At 36.6% G+C, this 24,094-nt stretch overlaps 1 protein-coding gene across 3 annotated transcripts in view; it reads left to right on the plus strand.

Annotated features, from left to right (window-relative positions):
* The window catches only part of ANO4 (anoctamin 4), a 345,709-nt gene that overhangs the window by 107,055 nt on the left and 214,560 nt on the right, over positions 1 to 24,094 (plus strand). For 2 of the 3 annotated variants that reach the window (XM_030821265.1, XM_003269908.3), the window contains exon 3: positions 18,570 to 18,674. The exons of the other annotated variant lie outside the window; for it this stretch is intronic. In XM_030821265.1, the coding sequence (XP_030677125.1) occupies positions 18,570 to 18,674 (105 nt within the window). The remainder of the gene's footprint in view (positions 1 to 18,569; positions 18,675 to 24,094) is intronic. 3 annotated transcript variants of the gene reach the window in all.

Below are 24,094 nucleotides of genomic sequence, written 5' to 3' on the forward strand. Positions count from 1 at the left end.
TCAATCAGAAAAGCAAAACCAGTAGAAAGTATGTACTAGAGACTAATTACAAAGAGTTGGCTTTCATTGTGGGAGATGGCTAGGCAAGTCTGAATTCATAGGTCAGGCTATCTGCAAGGGCAGGCTGGAACTCTTGGGCACAGCTCTTAAAAGCTTCAGCTCTGCTTTTAAGGCTTTTCAACTGACCTAGATTATCAAGGAGAATCTCCTTTACATAAAGTCAACTGACCATGAACTTTAATTGCATCTCCAAAACACCCTCACAGCAGCACTAGATTAGTGTTCATTGAATAACTGGAGACTGTAGCCTGGCCAAGTTGGCTCATCAAATAGACCATCACATCTGAGTATATCAATGTGCTTTCACTTCTCTAAATACATGATGCTATTTCATGCCTCCCAACCTTTGCTCCTGCTGTCCTTTCTTCCCAGTATGCCCTGGTTTTGCCCTGTTATCTTTGAACATGTTGAAATTACTTGTCTATCTGTCCACCAAAAGGTCTTTAAGGGAAGGGATTCTGGATTATTTATCTTTGTACTCCCAATAAATATTTGTAGGGTAGGACCGAACGAAACCGTTATTAGCTGTGTTTTAGACTACTACAATAGTTTCTGAATTTTTCTGCCTGCCTTTCTTTCAACAAGTACCTGATTTACATCAGTAAACAAAGCAGACAAAAGTCCCTGCCCTTGGGGAGTTTACACAGTGGCTGCAAGAGATAATAAATAAATATATTAAATAGACCAACTGTGTAATCTATATTATAGTTATATATAAGCTATATATAATATATAGTGTTTAGGGAAAGGATAAGTATTATGGATAAAAGAAAAAGTAGGGGAAGAGGGCAGCATGTTGCAATATTAAACGTGGTGATCAGGGTAGGCTGAGTCATGAAGATGTGTAATCACTGACTAGAAGTTTGTGAGACAGCCATGTGGATGTCTGAGCAACTTCATTCCAGCAGTGGGACAGTTAATGGACAGGTTGTAGGGTAAGAGTGGGTCTGGCAGTTTGAAGAACAGTATGGAGGCTCCTCAACTTGGAGTGGAGTGAGTGAGGTGGGGAATCATCTCAGTGAGGTCATAGGGACTAGATCGGGTAGGACCTTATAGGCCATTGTAAGGACTTTGAGCCCTATGTGAAAGGAAGCTCTTATAGTGTTTTGAGCAGAACAATTCCATAATTTGACTTATATTTTAACAGGATGTAATACAGACTATGGAGAGAATAGATTATAGGAGGAGAGGATAAAAGGAGAAAGGTCAGATAGGAGGCCTCCAGAATGATCCAGTGGAGAAATGATGGTAGCTCTGACTAGGAACAGCAGAAGTGATCGTGAGAATTTAGAGTCTGGATATATTTTAAAGCTGGGCCAACAAAATATCCTAATGGATTGGATATAGGGTAAGAGAGAAAGAAGAGCAAAGCATGACTGAAAAGTTTTTTTGGCCTGAGTAAAATCAGCTGAGAAGGGGAAGGCTGCAAGAGAAGCAGATTTGGTGGGTTTGAGGGCAAAGGTGGGGCTGAGTTCAGAAGTTTGATTATAGATGTGATAATATTGAGAGCTGGCAAGATCTTGTGGGTGGTAGTTTGACTTCCATGTCTGGAGTTTGAAAGATGATTGGTCTGTGAAAGAGATATAAAACTAACAGTTGTTGACATATAAGTGCTATTTAAAGAAATGAGATTGAAAGAGATGACCAAGGGAAGAAGTATAAATGGAGAAGAGAGAGAGCATCAAGGGCTGAGATCTGGGACACTCCAATAATAAAGGGTCAAAGAGAACATGAACCACGAGCAAAGAAGGCCAAGAAAGAACCACCAGCAAAGATGGAGAAAACCCAGAAGTGCCACATCTCAGAAACTACAAAAGTTTATCAAGAAAAGAAGAATGGTTTTCTAGGCTAAATGTTATTGAAAGTCAAATAAGATGAGGACTGAGAATTAATCATTGGTTTTAGTAAAGTGGAGGTCAATGGTGATTTTGCTAAAAGCCGTTTTAGTGGAGAGGTAGGGATGAAACCCTGACTGAAGTGGATTTAAGGGAGATGAGAGGATATAAATTAGATGCTCTGAATATAGGCAACTTTTTTGAGCAGTCTTGCTGTGAAGTGTAGTGAAGAAATAGGGCAGCAGCTGGAGGAGAAGTAAGGTCAAGAGTTTCTTTTAAAAATAGCAGCTCTCCACCCGATAATTTATGGTGTTCAAGAGAGGGGAGAATTTGTGATGTGGGCATCAGTGAGAGGATGAGAGCTGTGCACAATAGGACCATGGATAGTTTACCTGTGATAACTGGTGGGAAGGAGGAGTATGTAGATATTGGCAGGTGTGCTGAGGGTCTAATAAGTTCTTTTCCTATGTTGTCAGCTTTATATTTAATGTGAGAAGCAAGGTCATCTCTGAGAATGAGAATGGAGCCACAGGGAGAAAGAGAGAGAGAAAGGAAGATATGGAGAGGGGAAATATGTTTGCCAACTCACATTAAAGGGGATTTGAGATTCATAGTCATGAAACTAAAGTAGTACTAGTTATCATCATTGTGTAGTTTTTAATTTTGTGTAGCTACATGAGTAAAGACATAGAGTTGGTGGCGAGTTGGATTTGAACAGCAGTGTGGTTTTGCCAAGGAAGTAGGAAAGAGAGAAAGGGAATCGAAGGTGCATGGAGGGGACTGATGATAGTGATTCATTTTGTGATTTGGTAAAGAGGGTACAAGACATCAAGGGAAGGAGGTACAGTGAAAAGTTGGTAGTATCAATCAGTTGAAGTTCCCAGAGGGTTCAAAACAGTGTGGGGGTTAGGGTAATAGAAGGAGGATCTGGAAGGATAAGAGAGGTGGTAAGAGAATGGAATGCGTGGCACTAATATTGTGGCACATATCTTAATATTTATTTAATTTTATTATAGTAATATCAACACAAGATGCTGTTACTGGTAATGACAAAGTTTAGGCCAAGGTACAAAATAAGGAACTATAAAGGGTAGAAGACAAGATCATTGAATGAAAAAATTCCTAGGGACTGAGAGGCCAAGATGTGAAAATGATTGAGTCAAGAATTGAGTAGTTTTGGGAAGAATGATAAGCCAGGCATTAACTTTATTGAGAAATAAGGGAACATGATCTGGCAGGTAGCAGGTACAAAGATAAAGGGTAGAAGATGATGTAGTATTAACAACTTGAGATTCAAGGCTAAAGGTGTTTGGGGAAGAGGGAAGAAGAATGGTCTGAAGGTGGATTTGAGACTCAAGAAAGGTATCTACTCCTCCTTTAGATGGGTTGGTGCCAAGGCTATTGGAGAAAAACAGTTCTAAGTGAAAGAGCCACAGGGAAGCATGACCACTGGGAAGATCCAGGTTTTCCTTAGAGCAAGAAGGTGAATGGGGCAATCTGAGAAGAGATTGACGATGTTCAGAGAATTCTGGAGAGCCTAGTGGAAGGTTTTAGATGTTGGACAATTGTCTTCAGTGGTTCTCTCAGACACCAAGGTTCTCCTCCAGGGAAGATAATTAGTATCAGCCCTCTTCTTCTTAAAATTGTATGGCTATCCAGAAGAAAGTGCAGCCTTGTGAGCCCAGCTTTTCAAGCCCTCTCCAATTTAGCCTCTCCCTACTTTTCCAGGCTTATCTCATTTTACACTGTCGTTATCCATGTTATTCAGCTTCAGGCATCCACAGGCTTTTTAGTATTTCTCAAGTAGGCTTTTACTCTTCCATTTCTTTGCCATTGCTCAAGCTCCTCTCTCATTTTGGAATATCCCTTCCCCTAATAAATGTCTACTAGCCCTTCTCATTCCTCCAAATGTAACTCAAATTCCGCTTCCTCCAAGAAGCTTTCTAGATCTTATAGTCAGAATTATTCCCCTACTTCCCCACGTTTCCACAGAACTTAGAAGACTTATCAAAGTCCATCTGTTTCTATGGTCTTATAGTTCTACCAGAAGGTAGGAACTCTCCTCAATTCATCTTTGTATCTTCCGTCACTCCTAACATCATGCATTGTCCCTAGTAGATTCTTAATAAATGATTATATGTTGTTTGTCAAAATCTGTTCTACTCACCAGATATAGGTTAGCATTCTGAAGTTATATGGCGTAAATCTTAACTCTTCTTTCATATGACAATCCTTCAGTTGTTTAAGAAACTCATCCCTAGCAATTTTCCAGGTGAAACATTTCCTAGTGTCTTCAGTGCTTCCTTGAATGACATGATATTCAATTTCTTTACCATTGTACCCTCTCCGCTCTTAGAAACATTCTTGTTTCATTGCTATCTCTTTGAAAATGCAGTGCCCAGAATTGAGTATTCCATTAAAGTCAAATGCAGGCAGTGTAGATTCAGTCTGTCCTTTCCTTTAGTTGATATCCTGTGTTGATATTACTATAATACAATTAAATAAATGTTATTAAGATATGTCCTAATGGTGTTTTATCAACATGGGCTAATTCAGCCCACATTGTGACTTAAAATCTCAAGTCTCTTCCCTCACCTTAAAAACACATCACTTGGACGGGTACGGTGGCTCACGCCTGTAATCCCAGCACTTTGGGAGGCCTAGGTGGGTGAATCAGCTGAGGTCAGGAGTTCAAGACCAGCCTGACCAACATGGAGCAACCCTCTCTCTACTAAAAATACAAAATTAGCTGGACGTGGTGGTGCATGCCTGTAATCCCAGCTACTCGGGAGGCTGAGGCAGGAGAATCGCTTGAACTCGGGAGGCGGAGGTTGCCGTGTGCCAAGATTGCACCACTGCACTCCAGCCTGGGCAACAAGAGCAAAACTCCATCTCAAAAAAACAAAAACAAAACAAAACGAAAATACATCACTTTACTTATCTACCCATCATTTTATCATAGATCCTTAAACCCTACATATGTCGCGTATTGGTTGAAAATATAAATAAAGCCAATCCTCTAGCCTGGAATTATAATTAAGAAAAAATATATTAAGTTACAATTAGAAACTTTTTATTTAAAAAAAGTATTTTTAAAACTCATATTATTCTGGCAAGGTGGAATATGATTTCAGTTCCATTCTCTTTATTTTTAGTGTACTTGCACAAATGCATCATAGTTCTCTGTTGGGAGATTATGGAAGAGCTCTCAAACTGAGTTTCTTATGTACAGTGAGTCATAGATCTTAGAAGCTTGGACAATTTAGTCATACTGAGGCCTATTAAGTCATCCATCTATTTTTTTACAAAGTTAATAATCTCTGTTCCCGAAGTGTTCTCTAAGGCCCACTCAGATTGGTTACTAAGTACAAAAAGAGAGAATTTGGGAGTCTTGTAGATTTTCTGTTCCATCTGCCTGAACAATTTCAGTTTGTTTATCCCCCTTTGAGTTTACAAACATTTATGAGTGCCTACTATTTACTAACAAGGATTTATTGGGAAGTTGCCCTCCTTGGAGTATTTTGAAATGGTGCAGAACTGTATTAAACATGGGTCTTAAGGTGCTCAGTCATGTCCAAGAGAGACAATCAATCAGGGTTCTTTGTTACCAACAAGAGAAACTAATCATTTAATCCAAACAAAGAAGGAATTTAAATTTGAAGAATGTGGATGGAAAACCTAAAGAGCCAACCTTGGAAAAGGAATAGAGAAATCAAGAATAGCTATTTGATTAGAATAGAATATCTCCTATTTGACTATCTGGAATGATTGAATTCTTATTGGTTTTTCTAGTTTTGCATTGTTTGGTTCACGTTTTGAAGATTTAGGAGGACAGTTCTATTGGCTATGCACCTTTCCCTTGGTTGGACAGACAGTGCTGAGACAAATGATAGGACAGAAGACCTTTCCCTTCAGCCTTCATAGTGGGAGGGTAGGACTCCTTGATTTCTTCTGCCACCTTGACTACACACAGCGAGGGAGAGGGACTTCCCCAAAAGGAAATAGAGGTGATGTTAGGAAACAACTTTATGTGGAAGAATGCCCACTACAGGGACATGTGCTTAAGCTGCTATGATAGAAGTCAAACTGTATTAAGGGCTGGAACAGAGAAATAAATAAGGTTATGGCAGCATAACCTTATTATGCTCAGAAGAATTTAGGAAGACTCAAAAGACATATGGTCTACCAATTTGACTTTGAAGGTCAACTAGGATTTCAACAGGAGGAAGAGGCATGACCATTCAGATGCAGGAAACAGCATAATGATAGGAACGGTGCATTACACTGGTTCTGAAAGCAAGCTTTATCGTTAGGTGTTTAAAAGCTTAGATATGTCACCTGATGGCTATTACAGCCTTGGACAAATTACTTAATTTCTCTGAAGCTTAGTTTCTACATCAGTAAAATGAGGAAATTAATACCTACCTTATAGTATTAGGGCTGCCAAATTAAATACAGTGTTCCCAATTAAATTTAAACTTCAGATAAACAAGGATTTTTGAAAGTATGTCCCAAATATTGCATATGACACACATAATAAAAAATTATATTTTTTGTTTCAAATTCAGATTTAGCAGGACATCCTGTATTGTAATGTATTGTGTCTGGCAATCCTACATAGCCTTGTAATGGCAATTAAATAATTCGTGTAGAATGTCCAGTTGGATTTTTCGCACACACTTGGTGTTCAGTAATAAATGGTTGATAAATAAAGAAATCATTTTTCTTGTCACCATCATGATAAGCAAAATTCCGAACCCTGAAAGTACCTATGCCTTAGAATCCTTGTTATCTCAGTCACCACTTCATTTAGCAGTTTCCCAGTTAACTTGTGCTAGAATACCAATAAGATGGTCTCTCATTATGCTGTATAAATACAGAAGCCATTCATCTTCATCTTGTATTTGTATGGTTTCTATTTCCTTCTGATTGTTTCAATTCTTTCTCCTGTTTATCAATTTTATTTTGACCTTATCCTTTAGACACTCATAATTAATGAATATTATTTTCTGCTTCCTTTACGGACCAATAATATAAGTGGTAAATGGTACTAGGTTTGGGACTATAATTTAAGAGTCAAGAGCATAGTAAACTGAAGCACTGATTTTGATTTTTTTGAGTTTGCAACTATAAAGTTTAGTGGATATAGAACAAATTATCCCAGCTAATGACTATGCCATATAAAATAGAATTGGAAGCTTTCTGAAATCTAAAATACTTCTTCTATTGCTTTTTCCTTATCTGTTAGGCCCATGGTACAATCCTAGAGAAGTGTGATTAATCACAGAATATGTCCTTTAGTCTCATTTACAATTTGTAAAATAATGTTTTGCCGATATGTGTCATTCCCAAGTAATTTCTAATACAGTTTCTTTTATCTAACTTTTTAAAACCTATGGCCCGTTCCGCATTTATGCGTGATTGTTGTTCCCTATGAATCTATCTAGTATTTAAATGCTAGGACACATTGATTTTCCAGGAGAGAAACATTAGGATTTTGTTGTTTCCAAACAGCCAGGATGATTAGTACTGTCTGTATATTTAGGCATTAAATGCATAGTTTGATAATAATAAAATTATAGCTACAATATATTAAGCCCTCTACCATATTCCCCACCTCAAAAACTGTTCAACTATTTTCATTCATTATCTCATTTAATTCCCATAATATTCTCATGCTATTTTCCTTATTTTATGGGTGGGGAAACTAAGGCATGAAGAAGGGTAAGTACCTTGCCTAAGGTTATACAGTCAGTAAATGGTGAAGGCAATATTCTAGCTCAGGTGTTCTTATTCTCTCGTTTAATGTGCTATTACTTTCTTCTTCAGACAACTTGGCAGAAACATTTCTAGCAAATTATCATAAAAAAGCCTTAGAAAATTTAAATTAAAAGCCCTGCAGTAGCTCAAACCTTAGCATAAGAAAACCATACTGAAGAAGGGACCAGTTAGGTTCTGTTGAACGCATGTGTAATCAGCTTCACAGTTTATTATTTCCTTCAATGTAAGTGATGTCCACTTTGTAGCTTCTCTTTTTGGTCTACTATGCTCTGGACTTTTGTTTTTTCATCCTGCCTTTTTTGAGTTCTGATATAATAAAATTCTTTCCTATTTCCCTGAGTTTCAAAGATTTCTTTCTGGAACCAATGTCAAGGCCTGGTCTCAAATTAGGGAACAGACTGTCTCCTGTTTCTCTCTGTAAAGAGCAGGACCAGAAGCTGTGGGGAGAGGGAGAGGAGAGGACCATTAAGGAGAGACTTTTAAAAGAAGAAGGACAACCAAGAAAGACTTGTTCCTAGTTCTGCCAAGAGTCAGGATAAACTCATGCTTTAGGGAAACAAAAATAAGGAAAAGATAAATACATGACCAATCTTTAGAATGATAGCAGTCATGATACCACAACCCTACATTTACTTGATGTTCTGTTGTCTCCAAAGGGCTTTCATAAATTTTTCTCCTGCATTTCATTTAGTCCTCATAGCAGTTTGTGAGGTGGAATTATGCATATTTTACTAGGGCATAGGAAGTGAAGTTACTAGCTCAAAAGTACAAAATTAGCAATTGACAGACCCCGACTAAAACCCAGGTATTTAATTTCTTACGGGGCCGGGAGTGGTGGCTCATGCTTGTAATCCTAGCACTTTGGGAGGCTGAGGTGGGCAGATCACCTGAGGTCAGGAGTTTGAGACCAGCCTGGCCAACATGGTGAAACCCCTCTCTACTAAAAATATATAAATTAACCAGACATTGTAGTGCAGGCTTGTAATCCCAGCTACTAGGGAGGCCGAGGCAGGAGAATTGCTTGAACCTGGGAGGTAGAGGTTGCAGTGAGCCGAGATCACGCCACTGCACTCCAGCCCAGGTAACAGAGCAAGACTCTGTCAAAAAAAAAAAAAAAAAAAAAAAAATACCGAGGCAGGAGAATCGCTTGAATCCGGGAGACAGAGGTGGCAGTGAGCTGAGATTGTGCCACTGCACTCCAGCCTGGGTGACAGAGCGAGACTCCATCTCAAAAAAAAAAAAAAAAATTTATTATGGGTGTTTTTTCCACAGTGTCAACTTTTTTTTCTTGAAGATGAACATTAGTTAAGAGTGAAATTTTGGGGGCTTTCTATCCACTTTTCTGAAGATAGACACTTTATTGAGAAGTGTGGCTGAGGTTTGCTTATATGATCTAAGGAACCTGGCTGTTCTCTTGAACAGAGCTGAAGCGTGGATGAGATAATCAGTCTTCCTATTTATGAATGGATTTTTGGGGTGGCTGGAAGACAAAAGTGTATGGAAAAAGCAACAAGGGCTACTTTGGACTTCTGTTTTATTTCTCATTGCATTGAAGGTGAATGTGGTGCCTTTCAGCACAGTTAGTGCTGTGGTTTAGAAATAACACTCTAATTATCCTTCATTTGAATCTCTTCCTCTTTAAGTGGATTTTTTTAGATGTGTGATGTGAGTTTAGTCAATAGGTGGGGGTGCTTAGGAAAACAAGCTATTTTGGTCCTTGGCAAATGTGGGCATTGGTATCTGTGTTCCTTGCTATCATTTGCTGAGTAACAACATTATTTTTTTTCTAAAAATACATACCACATTCTTCTCTTATTTGCATTTGCTTTTCATTTTACTGAGGGACATATACACACACGTTTTGATCTATAGGATGCATTTAGAGGGAATTTTCTGAAAAATCATTTTACAACCTTTTGAGCACAGAAAGTGAATGAAGAAGAGCCATAAAAAGGCAGCCACAAAGAAAAGCAAATGATTAATTTCTGGAAAAGAGCATTGTGTTTTGTGGAATTTAAAACTGCTTCTTCTGCCTGAAGCTATTTAAAATAATTTTATATTTTAGAAGCTTGAAGAGATTTAAGTACAGCAATGCGCCCCTTATCCACAGCTTTTTTTTTGTTTTTCATCATTTCAGTTACAATAAGAATTCTGAGAGAAGACAGAGAGAAATTGCTCTATTTTATCATTATTGTTATAATTGTTCTTTTTTTATTAGTTATTGTTGTCAATCTCTTATTGTTCCTAATTTAGAAATTAAGTTTTATCATAGGTATGTATGTATAGGAAATAAAGCATATATATAGGGTTCAGTACTATCCACAGTTTTAGATATCCACTGGGGGTCTTGGAATGTATCCGCTGAAGATGGGGCAGGATGCTTTAACCATTTAGCTCAGGATTATACAACTATAACTAGTAGAGCTGAGATTTAAAAGCCTAAGCCCTTAGCCATGGTGGATAGTCAGTTAATAGTGAGCTTTTACTTTGCTTGATTGTCTGAGTTTGAGCTGACAGGCCGATGCACAAGGGGGCAGAGTCCTAGCTTTTTTGAGGATTGTCATTTTGCAAGGGCAATATTCCTTCTCACATTTATCTCAAGCCCTTCATGTATAAAGACATCATTCAAGACAAAAGGGTAAACAACATTTAGTGAGGCTGAAAATTGCACAGTTTCTGTTCTGTAACGCCTCCTAATCCTGAGTTTGTCTCTTCTCATCTGCAAGAGTCCTTGTCATCACAACAGACCTCAGCATCTAGGAGATTGGAAGACACCACAGAATTCTGCCTATGTGATTCACAAATCCTTCTTGCTATTTGAAGCTTTGCAATTCTGACTTCCAGGCCCTCTAGGGAACTTTTAGTGCAGGGATGCATTATAACTTAGGAGATCATGATCTTACCAATCCTGGAAAACATGGAAGCAATTCTGCTGAAGGAGAGCCATTACTGGCTGATGCAGTAGAATTATTATTTCCATTTTAGACCTGAGAAATATCTGCCTGCTGTTAGCCAAATGTGGTTCTCCCATCAGGACCCAGTAAAGAACTTAGCCATTAGGACTACTCAGCATTAATCATTTGAGGGAATAGCTTTAGCCTTATAGCGACTAGCGTGGGTGAATCAATATGTTTATTCCTGCCAATATGAGCCAAGCTTTCTTCTGTAAAAGAATGAACTTACAACATCATAAGATTTATAGTTTTACATAATACTAATAAAATGACATGAATATTTTTTACACTTATGAAGCATCTTCTATTGTGAAGCTTTTTTAGTTTATGCCACACACAAAAAAAGGATTTTGGTAAGTACTACAAATAATGTTAAAAAACAAGATGGAACTTTTTTTTCAGAACCAATGGCATTTCCTACGTGTAAATCTATGGTTTCCAATTTCATATTCTCCAGAAGAGCTGAATTCATTTCCTTTTTCTCTTCTTCAAAGACTTATCTTGAACACTGGCTGATGCCAGGAAAGTCTGTAAAGACAGAATGGACCTCCCTCCCTTCTTTTTTATTTTTATTTTTATTTTTATTTTTTTAAGAGACAAGGACTCTGTTGCCCAGGCTGGAGTGCAGTGGCATGATCATAGCTCACTTCAGCCTCAGACTCCTGGGCTCAAGCGATCCTTCCGCTTTAGTCTCTCAAGTAGACGGGTTTACAGGTATGCACCAATGTGCCCAGCTAATTTTATTTTATATATATTTTTTAGGGATGGAGGTCTTGCTATATTGCTCAGGTAGGTCTTGAACTTCTGGTCTCAAGCAGTCCTCCTGGCTCAGCCTCCTGCAGCTCTGGGGTTACAGGTGTGAGCCACCACACCCAGCGCTCCCTCCTTTCTTAACACCATTCTCCATCTCAATACTGTCATAGGAACACAGAATTCACCTATGGGGAGTTCAATACAAAACTCCCAGTTTAGAAAATGGGGTCTTTGCCACCTCTTAAGTCCAAAAATATTACATGTGAGGATTTATTTTAGATATGTAGCTCAAGTTTTGAAATATCACTGCTACCTATTCTATAAAAAATGCTGTGTTTGAGGTTTGTATTAAGTATACCTCTCAGGACAGGAACTACCAATTTTTATTTGTAGAATATAAATAGAATGTAGGAAGAAGCTCAGCTCTAGCAACAATTATTATGAGGCTATCATAGAAAATGTCATTTGTCCTCTTAAGTCTATTTTACACACTCTCCATCTTTTCTGTGACATGGGGAGGGTAAGAGCTGATTTGTCAGACTTTCCTTTATTTTGGTTTCAATATGAAGTAACTATTCCAAGTCCCAGATTACAAGATTTTTAAAGTGGAATTGTTTTTACTTAGCCTAGGCCCCAAACCTGGAGCAGGCCCTCATTTTGCAGAGAATGAATATCATATAAAATTTGTAGTGAAGCACCTAGATCTAACATGATGGGCCAAATTATTTATGTATAATGTCTGTAATTTATACTACAGCCTCCAAAAAATTTTGGTTTCCCATTTTTTCAATGAGAAAGATAAGGCTTATTATTATTTAATGAGTCAAAGTCACATAAAAGTAGCATTCAAATCCAGGTTAGTTTAGTGCCAGTATCTCCTTTTTTGATCACTTGTGTTAATTTACACGTATGAGATATGTCTATAATTGATTGAACAAGGAAAGGAATTTTAAGTGATTTATTTAAAGTAATTAAACTAAGGCGATCTAATGAAATTACCAAGAATAGTGATTTGGTGAGTGAGTGGAGGGCAAGCGGAGAGTGGCAGTAATGTAAGTTACATTGTCATGTGTCACAGCAGAAAAACCACATATAGTATATAAAATTGGAAATCATGAAACAATGGGACACACACATAGAAGGATCCAACAGAGACTCTTAAAAGTCCTTTTTCCACTGAGGAAGAGGACAAGGATTGCAAAAGGTAGCTATTGATTTTTATTGTAAGCCCTTTGGTACTTTGATATTTTGTTTATTATTTGATAAAATTTAACAAGATTTTACTGAAAAAGCAAAAAGTTATGATCTATAATATGTCTTTCACAGTAATCTACTGATAACCTATCAAGATGCTTTAAATTGTAGACTAAAAAAAAATCGGAGCATCTTCTTAGTTTATATTCATTATCGTTATTCATAATGTGAAATTGCAGTGAAAGAGCATTAACTGAGCAACTAATATATTCAAGGCCTTGTTCTAGGTTTTATAGGAGATAAAAGGGGGATACAGTTTGATCCCAGGCTTCAATGCGTTACTGTCTAGTTGAAGGTGCTAGCAATGAGGAAGAAATCTAGATATGGAAAAACTAGGAACTTACATTTTCTTTGGTTCATACTGTGCTAGGTACTCTACCTCATTTTTCATAGAAAACATATACTATAGAAAAGACAAAATATAAAGAGCTATGTGAGTTCAGTGGATAGAAAAATGGTTTTTACTTATCAGGATCAAGAAATGCTTCCTGAAGCAGAGAATTCTAGGTGGGCCTTGAAAGCAAGAAGGGATTTCTATGGACAAGATGGGATGGGAAGGCATTGACATATTTGCTAATCAAGAAACTTATGTTTGAAACTCATTTTTTGTTGTTGTTTCTCTTGTATAAAAGTGCTTTGATGCCCTGGAGGTTGAGGCTGCAGTGAGCTGCGATTGCATCATTGAACTCCAGTCTGGGTGACAGAGTGTGACTGTCTAAAAAAAAAAAAAAAAAAAGCCTAGCTGTAAGCTAGGTACAGAATGAATTTTAAAAATATTGCTTGTCCAGCTAAAGACTTTTTATTAAATGTAAGTGCTGTTACCAAGGTTACAGAATCACAATTAAGTATTGAGTATAATCACTTCTGTCCATAAAGTGTGGGGAAACTTAAAGACAAAATGGAGATCACATGGATTTTGTAGCTATTCTTGATTTTTTTAATTGTTCAATGTGTTTCCACACATTTAGGGATCTTACTGGCTTCCCTCTTTAATTTGTTTGTTTAGTTTCCTTAGGATTGTGCTTAATTGCATGTTAATTACTGATGCCCAGTGGGGCTGTATTTTAAAGAATCTTCAGTTTGAATCTATAGTATCTTTACCATCTTGCCTAGTTTTTCAAATGTTTGTGTTCTGACCCAAAGTCTAAGATATTTGTGGCTATGGCAAAGAACTCAGTTTCATAGGTTTTTAGAAATTATAACAAAAAGCTATATGAATAACAATAAATAAATAAAATCAGAAGAACAAAGTAGACATAGTACATTTTTTTACATTGAAGTCACTTAGTCTCTTTCACTTGGGCACTATAAGTTAAAGGTGGAGACTGTCATCTTTGAAGATTCATTGGTACACAGATCACTCTTCATTTAGGAAAGCTTACAAAAGTCCTTGTTTTACAGCTCCCTCTCCTTTGTGGTGTTAGACTTAATGAATGGCTTATTGTCAGAAGTTCCAGACCATTACATTATACTCTATGAAAGAGTATTCTGTATTTCTTCTAGAGCACAGACAGAAAAATATATTTGGGGTATTCTGTGTGTGATCATAATATTTAGCATGAAGAGAATGTTGCATTTTGAAGCTATTTGGTTTATACATTTTAAAAAATTACATGAATTTAGAAAATCTGTTAAATTAGATATTTAACATCTATAGTTTAATATCTGCAATCTTTGTTTTCAGTCTTAAATCCTGAACTCTAAATAATTATTAATCTCTGCTATCCCACTCTTGAATTTTTACATGTCTTTAAAGTTATAAAAATGTTTTATGCTAAGGGCAGGTGCAATGGCTCATGCCTGTAATCCCAGCACTTTGGAAGACTGAGGCAGGCGGATTACTTGTGGTCAAGAGTTTAAAAATCAGCCTGTGAAACATGGAAAAGCCCTTTCTCTATACAAAATACGAAAATTAGCCAGGCATGGTGGTGCGCACCTTTAGCCCTCGGCTACTTGGGAGATGAGGTGGGAGAATTGCTTGAGCCTAGGAGGTTGAGGTTGCAGTAAGCTGTGTTCGCACCACTGCACTCCAGCCTAGGTGACAAAGTGAGACTTTGTCTCAAAAAAAAATTTTTATTCTTATTGTGAAAAACATAAAAAAGATAAAGTGTAAAACAAAATCTACCCATCATTTCGCAGCTGAGAGATAACTTCTGTACCTATTTATTTTGAGTATTTTCTTCCTGTTATATTTTTCTAGTCATATAAATGGGCATGTTTTTTAATATGCAGTCACGCACTGCATGATGACTTTTTCATCAGTGATGGACCACATAAACCATGGTGGTCCCATTAAGATTATAATGGAGCTGAAAAATTCCTATCGCCTAGTGATGTTGCAGCTGTTGTAATGTCATAGTGCAATACATTACTCACATGTTTGTGGTGATGCTGGTGTAAACAAACCTACTGTGCTGCCAGTTGTATAAAAATATAGCACATACAGTTATTTATAGTGTATAATACTTGACAATGATAATAAACTACTATGTTACTGGCTTATATACTCTACTTTTTATTGTTATTTTAAAGTATGCTCCTTTTACTGATTAAAAAAAAAAGTTAACTGTAAGATCGCCTCAGGCAGGTCCTTTAGGAGGTGTTCCAGAAGAGGGCATTTATATCATGGGAGGTGAGAGCTCCATTCATGTTATTGCTCCTAAGACCTTCCAGTGGAACAAGTGATATTGATAATCCTGACCTTGTGTAGGCCTAGGCTAATGTGTGTTTGTATCTTCATTTTTAACAAAAAAAGTTTTAAAAAAGTTTTTAAATTTAAAACATAGATAAACGCTTATAGAATAAGGATATAAAGAAAGAAAATATTTTTGTGGAGCTATAAAATGTATTTGTGTTTTAGGCTTAGTGTTATCACAAAGCAGTCAAAAGTTAAAAAAAAATCTAAAAGGTTACAAAGTAAAAACTTACCATAAGATAAATTTATTATTGGAGAAAGAAACATTTTTAAATAAATTTAATGTAGCCTAAGTGTACAGTGTTTATAAAGTCTACTAATGTGCAATAGTATTTTAGGCCTTCACATTCACTCACCACTCAGTGACTCATTCAGAGCAACTTTCATTCCTGCAAGCTCCATTCATGGTAAATGCCCTATACAGAGAGACCATTTTTTATCTTTTGTACTCTATTTTTACTCTACCCTCTCTGTGTTTAGGTATTCAAATACCATTGTATTACAGTTACTACAGTATTCAGTACAGTAACATGCTGTACAGGTTTGTAGCTTAGGAGCAATAGGCTACACCATGTAACCTAGGTGTGTGGTAGGCTATACCAACTACGTTTGTGTAAGTACACTCTACAATCTTTGCACAATGATGACATCTACCGATGCATTTCTCAGAAAGTATCCCATCCTTAAGTGAGACATGACTGTACTTGGGATATGTCTCTGTGTGTGTATGTATGTATGTATGTATGTATGTATGTATCTGTCTATCTATCTATCTATCTATCTATCTATCTATCTATATCTATCTATCTATATTCTTGTATTGGTTTTCCTCACCTTTTCATTATAAACAAGCATTTTCCCACATCATTAAATATTCTTTGAAGACAGAATTTAATGGCCTGCATGCCTCCTTTATGGTGCTTCTTTTGTGTCTTACACTTCTATACTGCCCTCTCACATTTAAAAAAATTATTAAAGGTTTTTGGAATCTTTGTTATTAAAAATTCTAGTTATCTAGTAGTCATAGCTACTTCTACCTGAGTTTATGAGCCCCTGCCTATGACAAATAACAAATAAATAAATTGGGCTTCTATTTATTAGTCTATTTAGGAAGTCACTTGTTTTTTAGCTTATGTAATGTGTTTTGTCTTGATCCGAAGTATTAGAACACAGGATCATTTTACTGGGTTATGTTGGATTTATTTGGCAAATCCAGTTCTCTTATCTCTAATAGCCTGTGTTTGTGACTGCTTGGATATGGGTGATTTTAAAGACTAGTGAAGAGCATGGATTGTGGTTACATCTTTACACCTTAGTAGCTTTGTGACTTTGGGCAAATTACTCCATTGCATCGCACCTTCTTTTCAAGATTAAAGCCTAAATGATATCATAAAGTACATAGCCCAGAGCCAGGCTGATATTGAATATTCTTGTTATTTTTCTTGTCATTGTTGTAATTATGAGGTCTTTGACCATCCAATAGAACAAAGCTGACTAGCCTTAGTTGAGATTGAAAAGCATCAGAACGTTTCTTTACCCATTAGAAGTAACTGGCCATGGAAGAAAAAAGCAAATAACCCATTTTAATTCTGGACCAGCAGGAAGGCATCTTTGTCTGCCCTGTCTAAAAAACTCTCATAGGTAGCTTCAGACTTTGCAATGAGGCAGCTGCATTAGTGTATCTGAAAAGTTCACTGCTGTGGCTGGAATGTTAAACAGCAGTTCTTGACAGTGACCGAAATGCATACTGGGGTCTCAAGGAACGGACTGAGGACTTCCTTTTCATTATTCACATTGTTCAATACCTAGTCTGTCTCTATATAAATGCCAGTGTTGCTTTAATAAATTATTATGGATGATCATAGTAATACCTGTAGCTGCTATTTATTGAATGCTGACTACGTGACAACTAAGGTTTTTATGCATTATCTCATTTAATCCTGGTGGCTGCTCTGTGAGTCTGTTCTCATCATCCCTATTTCATAAAGGAGGAAACTGAAATTTAGAGAGGTTCAGCATTATCTAATAAGAATTTCAATGTTGGTCTCTCTGACTCCAGAATCTGAGCTTGTAGCTTTGCTCTTATCTCTAATGTTTTGGTTTTATAATTACTGCATAGCCTCATTCATTCATTCAGCCCGAGAATCTACTTTGTTGAGAATCAACTTTGTGCCTTCTCCTGTTCTAAGTGCTTGGGTTATAGCATGCAGACAAAGTCCCTGCCCTTCCAAGGCTTATTTTCTATTAAATATGATAGAATATTAAGTTACTTTTAGGTGTTTTACTCCTAGAATAAGCATTCGTGTGAGGCTGTGAGTTATCTTATTCTTGAGCTTTAGGAATATAACTGGAATTTTGTATAAGGCTGAGTATATCTCCTAAGCTTATGAGATTTCTACAAAATTTCTACAAAATACTGGAAGCCAGGGCATGTTCCATTTTATGCATCAGGCTGTTTATTTTAGCACTGGCTGTTTAGCCCTGGCAGACTCCTCAAATTGGAGACGTTCTTACTGATTACTTTAAGAAGCTTTTAGAAGGTTTGGAAAGTTTATTGTTCGTGATAAAGCTACTTTTTGGTACCTTGGTTTCTTTGACTTCCTTAAATGTTCTATAGGTGTATGGAGCAGCATAAAAACTTTCTTTCTTTAGAACATGCCAAAAATACATCAGACAAACCTAGAACAAGAGGCTTAATTACTTCATAGAATAAATTTTCAAATTCAGATACAGTTGAAAAATAAATGATGTATCAGGGAGGTCTAATTATGAGGGACCAAAGTATTAATACTTTGTTTTCTGTGATATCAAGAATATCAAATCCATCCTTAAAAATGAATTATTATAATAAGATGATATCATAAAGTGTTTGTGTTAGTGTCACATTTAATCCATGTGGAAGCTGAAAATAATGTTAAATATCCTTAGGTAGAGGCTATGTTACATTTTTACCTAGGGAATTATCAGTAAATACTATGAAGTGTGTTTCCTTGTAAAAAAATAGTTGCCTTATTTTTGCATTGGAAATACAAGTGAACCTTTTTGGTCCCATAAAATGCAAGTGGCTTGTGTATGTTCCTTTTTTTTTTTTTTTAAAGTCCTTTGTCTAAGAAGGAGGATCACTGGCAAACCAGCTAGCCATTCAGTTTGGATTTTGACATAGCTTCAACTTGGGACCCTAATGACAGACTCTCTGATAACCATTGCAAACTCCATGAATATCTTTCATTTCTCTAGAAGGAGGTGTGGATTTGCAAGGCTACCAGCTGGATATGCAAATACTACCTGACGGGCCAAAGAGTGATGTGGACTTTTCAGAGATTCTTAATGCAATACAAGAAAGTAAGTTTCACTCAAATTTTAAATTCTCCATGAAAGAAGAAACTACTATAATACTTGGGAGGGGTAATAAGCTAAAAACCTTAGATGCCAAGCTTTAAAAAATATTAACAAAATGATGTCTTGAAAGAGATACTGTGCAAAATAATTTTGAAACTAGAAGAGATAGTGAAAGTGAGATTTAATTTGTGAAATTAAATCACATAATAGTGGAATTTTTGAAAAAGCTATAGCAGAATGATCAATTCTGTATATTGTATTTCATGTTATAATATTTAGTAAACCTCGGAGTATTGTAAATTTTTAGATTTCTTGATTAATCATAATCAAAGAAAAACCTTTAAGAAAGCAAAATACAATTCCTCTGCTCAAATGGAAGTAATAAGAGGGAAATGTTGGTGGAGCAAGGTGAAATCAGGAACTTCTTCTCCAAAATGAGTATCTGGAGTCATTGATGATGGGCTGCATGCCAGAAGTGAACCCGCATTTTCTAAGCGTTTTGAGCAATCAAGGTTTGCTCTTCTTTGAGTATTTTATTTCTGTTTTATAGCTTTCACTCAGAATTTTATCAGAATCAACACATTTACTCAAGTTAAATATTTAGCCTTGAGGATGGGTGATGCGGTGTCTCATACTAAGTCATTACCATTGATATTTCATTATCAGAGCTCTAATTCTAGATGATGAAGCTCCACTTTTAATATCAAATAATTTATCTTATGTTGGATTTGAGGGATTTTGATGTGAAGAACATTGTATAAACAACCATTGCAGTTTTTTCTTACTTCTAGTTTGGGGACATTGCATTTTCTTTTCTTTTTTTATTATTATACTTTAAGTTCTAGGGTACATGTGCACAACGTACAGGTTTGATATATAGGTATACATGTGCCATGTTGGTTTGCTGCACCCATCAACTCGTCATTTACATTAGGTATGTCTCCTAATGCTATCCCTCCCCCAGCCCCCCACCCCACAACAGGCCCCGGTGTGTGATGTTCCCTGCCCTGTGTCCAAATGATCTCATTGTTCAATTCCCACCTATGAGTGGGAACATGCGGTGTTTGGTTTTCTATCCTTGTGATCGTTTGCTGAGAATGATGGTTTCCAGCTTCATCCATGTCCCTACAAAGGACATGAACTCATCCTTTTTTATGGCTGCATAGTATTCCATGGTGTATATGTGCCACATTTTCTTAATCCAGTCTATCATTGATGGACATTTGGGTTGGTTCCAAGTCTTTGCTAGTGTGAATAGTGCCACAATAAACATATGTGTGCATGTGTCTTTATAGTAGCATGATTTATAATCCTTTGGGTATATGCTCAGTAATGGGATTGCTGGGTCAAATGGTATTTCTAGTTCTACATCCCTGAGGAATCGCTACACCGTCTTCCACAATGGTTGAACTAGTTTACACTCCTACCAACAGTGTAAAAGTGTTCCTATTTCTTCACATCCTCTTCAGCATCTGTTGTTTCCTGACTTTTTAATGATTGCCATTCTAACTGGTGTTAGATGGTATCTCATGGTGGTTTTGATTTGCATTTCTCTGCTGGCCAGTGATGATGAGCATTTTTTCATGTGTTTGTTGGCTGTATAAATGTCTTCTTTTGAGAAGTGTCTGTTCATATCCTTTGCCCACTTTTTGATGGGGTTGTTTGTTTTTTTCTTGTAAATTTATTTGAGTTATTTGTAGATTCTGGATATTAGCCTTTTGTCAGATGAGTAGGTTGCGAAAATTTTCTCCCATTCTGTAGGTTGCCTGTTCACTCTGATGGTAGTTTCTTTTGCTGTGCAGAAGCTCTTTAGTTTAATTAGATCCCGTTTGTCAATTTTGGCATTTGTTGCCATTGCTTTTGATGTTTTAGTCATGAAGTCCTTGCCCATGCCTAGGGACATTGCATTTTCTTGTTAATTTTCTTATGAATAATTTTATGCTTTTTAGTTATCCCCATTTATCATTATACTGTCCTCTTGACCTTATGAGATAATTATTACTTCCACCTTACAGATGGAACAACTGAGTGTGGAAGAAATTAAGTGACAGGGGAACATGATAATAATGGAGACCAGACTGCAATGATGGCCATTTGTTCCTTCATTTAATTCCTTCATGAATATACTCAGTACAGGATTTAAACACACTGAGGTGAAGGATCCTGAAACTGAAGATGAGGCTACTTTTAAAAGAAATGTTTTTAGCAAAGAATATAAGGGGATCAGCTATTTATTCCAGTTGAACAATCCCTTTATATTACATTGATGAATAAAAGAGAAAAGATTTCCACAGGAGAATAAAAATCAAATTATTAGACATTGGAGAGAAAATAACTTTTCATGGAAAGTTATAAAATTATGTAATTACTTCACTTGATTTGAAAGGTGATAGGTTGTACAGGGCTCAAAGAGTTTAAATTTTTTTTCAATAAATGATAAAAGTTGGCTTCCATGCAAGTGCTAGAGGTGAACTTAAATTTAAGGAGGGGGAGCTAAAATGAACTTACATCAAAATGAACTAAAGGTTAGTAAGGTACTATTTTTATAGTAATTTTTATTACCAGATCTTAGTAAAGACGTTTGTATCTGATGTTAACTGTTCTGTAGTTTAGAAGGGTGATCTCTCTACGAACAGGTAGAGGAGTATAAATTTATGAGTACTTAACAGAAGAAAAAGGAAATGTTACTTGACTTTAAAATGCAAATTCAGCCCTTTATAAGTTTATGCATTTTCTACTGCTTTGGAACTAATTTATTTTCTTGTTGCAAACAAGTTTTGTGCTAATTAGATTTGAGAACCTGCCCACACAGGCTGGGTCATTTCTGGAAGGAAAGATTTCGGGCCATTCAGTCTCTATCTAGGTTCCAAATATGATTGAAATTTTTAGCCAGTTTTTGGAAGTCTCCAAGCATAAAAATAGGTAGCTTGGTACTTTAAGGGATTGTACCTTAGATTATTGTTTCTGGAAAGCTTTGAGAGACCATCATTAAGTGTGTAAAGAATATGGAATTCTGTGACTGGCCCCAGTGTGTGATGTTCCCCTCCCTGTGTCCATGTGTTCTCATTGTTCAACTCCCACTTATGAGTGAGAACATGCATTGTTTGGTTTTCTGTTCTTGTGTTAGTTTGCTGAAAATGATGGTTTCCAGCGTCATCCATGTCCTGTCGTGGGGTGGGGGGCTAGAGGAGGGATAGCATTAGGAGAAATACCTAATGTAGATGACGGGTTGATGGGTGCAGCAAACCACCACAGCACGTGTATACCTATGTAACAAACCTGCATGTTCTGCACATGTACCCCACAACTTAAAGTATAATAAAGAATATGGAATTCTGAACATCAGTATAATTCCTCTCCTTTTTGTTAAGATTAACAAGATGATTAAGAATTTTCACTTTTTTCTTCAAATGTTGTGACTATTTATATATAGTATATATATATGTATGCATGTATATATAGTGTGTATACATACATATACATACACATATATATACATGCATACATATATATACACACACACATATATATATAAGACCTTCAAGATCAAGCTATAAGTGCATATATGCATGCTTACATGTGTGTATTTGTGTGTGTTTCAAATATTTCTTGAGTGTCTGGAGTAGGCCGGCCATGATGGTGTTTTCCCAAAGTATCTCTTTTCAATCTTAACCCTAAGTAATAATAGATAAAATTTTCTCCATTTTAAAGGTGAAAAAACTGAATATAGCTCCCCAAGGATATATGGTTACTATGTGATAAAGTCAATATTTAATTGTATGTTAGCCCTTGTTCTGCCAAATACTAAATTAAATAAAAATGATTAGGAAAAATGAACTACTTTGTGTTTTTAAAACTGTATTATATTTTCACATCTTGATGCAAGAATTTTGCCACCATGCTTCTACATTGTAAAATACATTTACAGTGTTTTATCTTTTAGTGTGCATACCCTAAGTATAGCCTCATCTATTCTAAAGATGTCTCAGACTGGCTGGCCATACTCAAGTGCTTTTTCAGATCCTCCGTATTAGATGTACAGCTTATAAAAAAGAAAAGAGTTATTTTAACCATCCATCCATCTTGCCTGTCATGTGTCAGGCACTGTGCTAGGCATAATACCTTAAGGCAGTGGTGAGTGTTTGGTACAAAGTCTAATTCAGGAAAAATGAAAACATTTTCAGATCACATTTTGTTTTGGTGTTCAATATGAAAACAACTTGATTGCTTTTAGGAAAAGGCATTTACATGTGAAAGTATAACAAGGGTGTGCATGTGTGTGTGTGCGTGTGTGTGTGTGTGTATGTATGTATGTGTATGTGTATGTGTGTTTGTTTCTTTTCCTTGATGTTATTTGTCCCTTCCTCTCTATTCTCACCCTTCACTCTCCATTCCAAGATGGTAGCCAGGTCCCTTGAACTTCTTTGTTTCAGCAGAGTTTTGTGTTACCTAAAGTTCCTGCCTTTTTTTTTCTGAAAGCCTGAGCTTCCAAGACTGATGCTTGGATGGAAGAAGAAATTGCAAGAGAGATGCCCTGTAGAGGGAGCCAGGCTTCTGGTAGGGGGAATGGAAAGGGAGGGAATGGCTATGTTGCATGCCTGGGAGACTGCATGGGAGCCACCTGAACTGTCAGTCACACAGAGAGTTCCTGGCCTGAGAAAGGAACTTAGGAGTCTCTGGGAAGGGGGCAGTCTCATCTTGCTGTTTCTTTGTTTTATCTCCAGTGCCTTGAACAGAGCATGGAGTGTGGTAGGTGCTTACTAATATTTGTTAGTGATTGAGTGAATGTATGGAATCACTGGAGACTTGAAAAGCGGGCAGCTCAGTAGTAACCAGTGTGTCTTGGACACCTGACTGGTCTTTCTAAATGTTCTGCTCTTTACAAAACTCCTAGGACCTTTGCACAGTTCTGGATACATGAGGCAGGAAAGTGGGAGTGTCAGCAATAACTGAAATTAAATTGTCCCCGAAGCCGGTGGAATGGGAACTTGGAGATAGACTTAGTTTGATGCAGTGATAACAACATTACAATGCAATTCCTATGCTTGAGTTCATCCAGTAAGATTCAAACCCTCCATCCATAGTTTAAGGAGTGGAGTGCATATTCAAATCTTATGTACAGTAGCATCTATTAAAACAAAAACAAACAAAAAGAAAAACACTGCTTTTTTAATCACCAAAGTTTTCAAATCCGAACATTTTAAGAGGTAAGCATTTTAAAATATTTCCTTCTGAAACTTGATTGAGAATCATGTCTTAAAGCTCTGCAGTCCATGAATCAGGTGTATGTGTGTGTGTGTATGTATATGAGCATTTATTATATTAGCTAGCTACTGTGAAGCATGTCATTCAAAGGTTATACTGTACTTTTTCATTCTCGCTTTAAATTATTTTCAATGTCCAGCCTTTTTTAGAGACCATCC

The sequence above is a fragment of the Nomascus leucogenys genome, chromosome 10, assembly GCF_006542625.1.
Source record: "Nomascus leucogenys isolate Asia chromosome 10, Asia_NLE_v1, whole genome shotgun sequence".
NCBI classification, from domain to species: Eukaryota; Metazoa; Chordata; class Mammalia; order Primates; family Hylobatidae; genus Nomascus; species Nomascus leucogenys.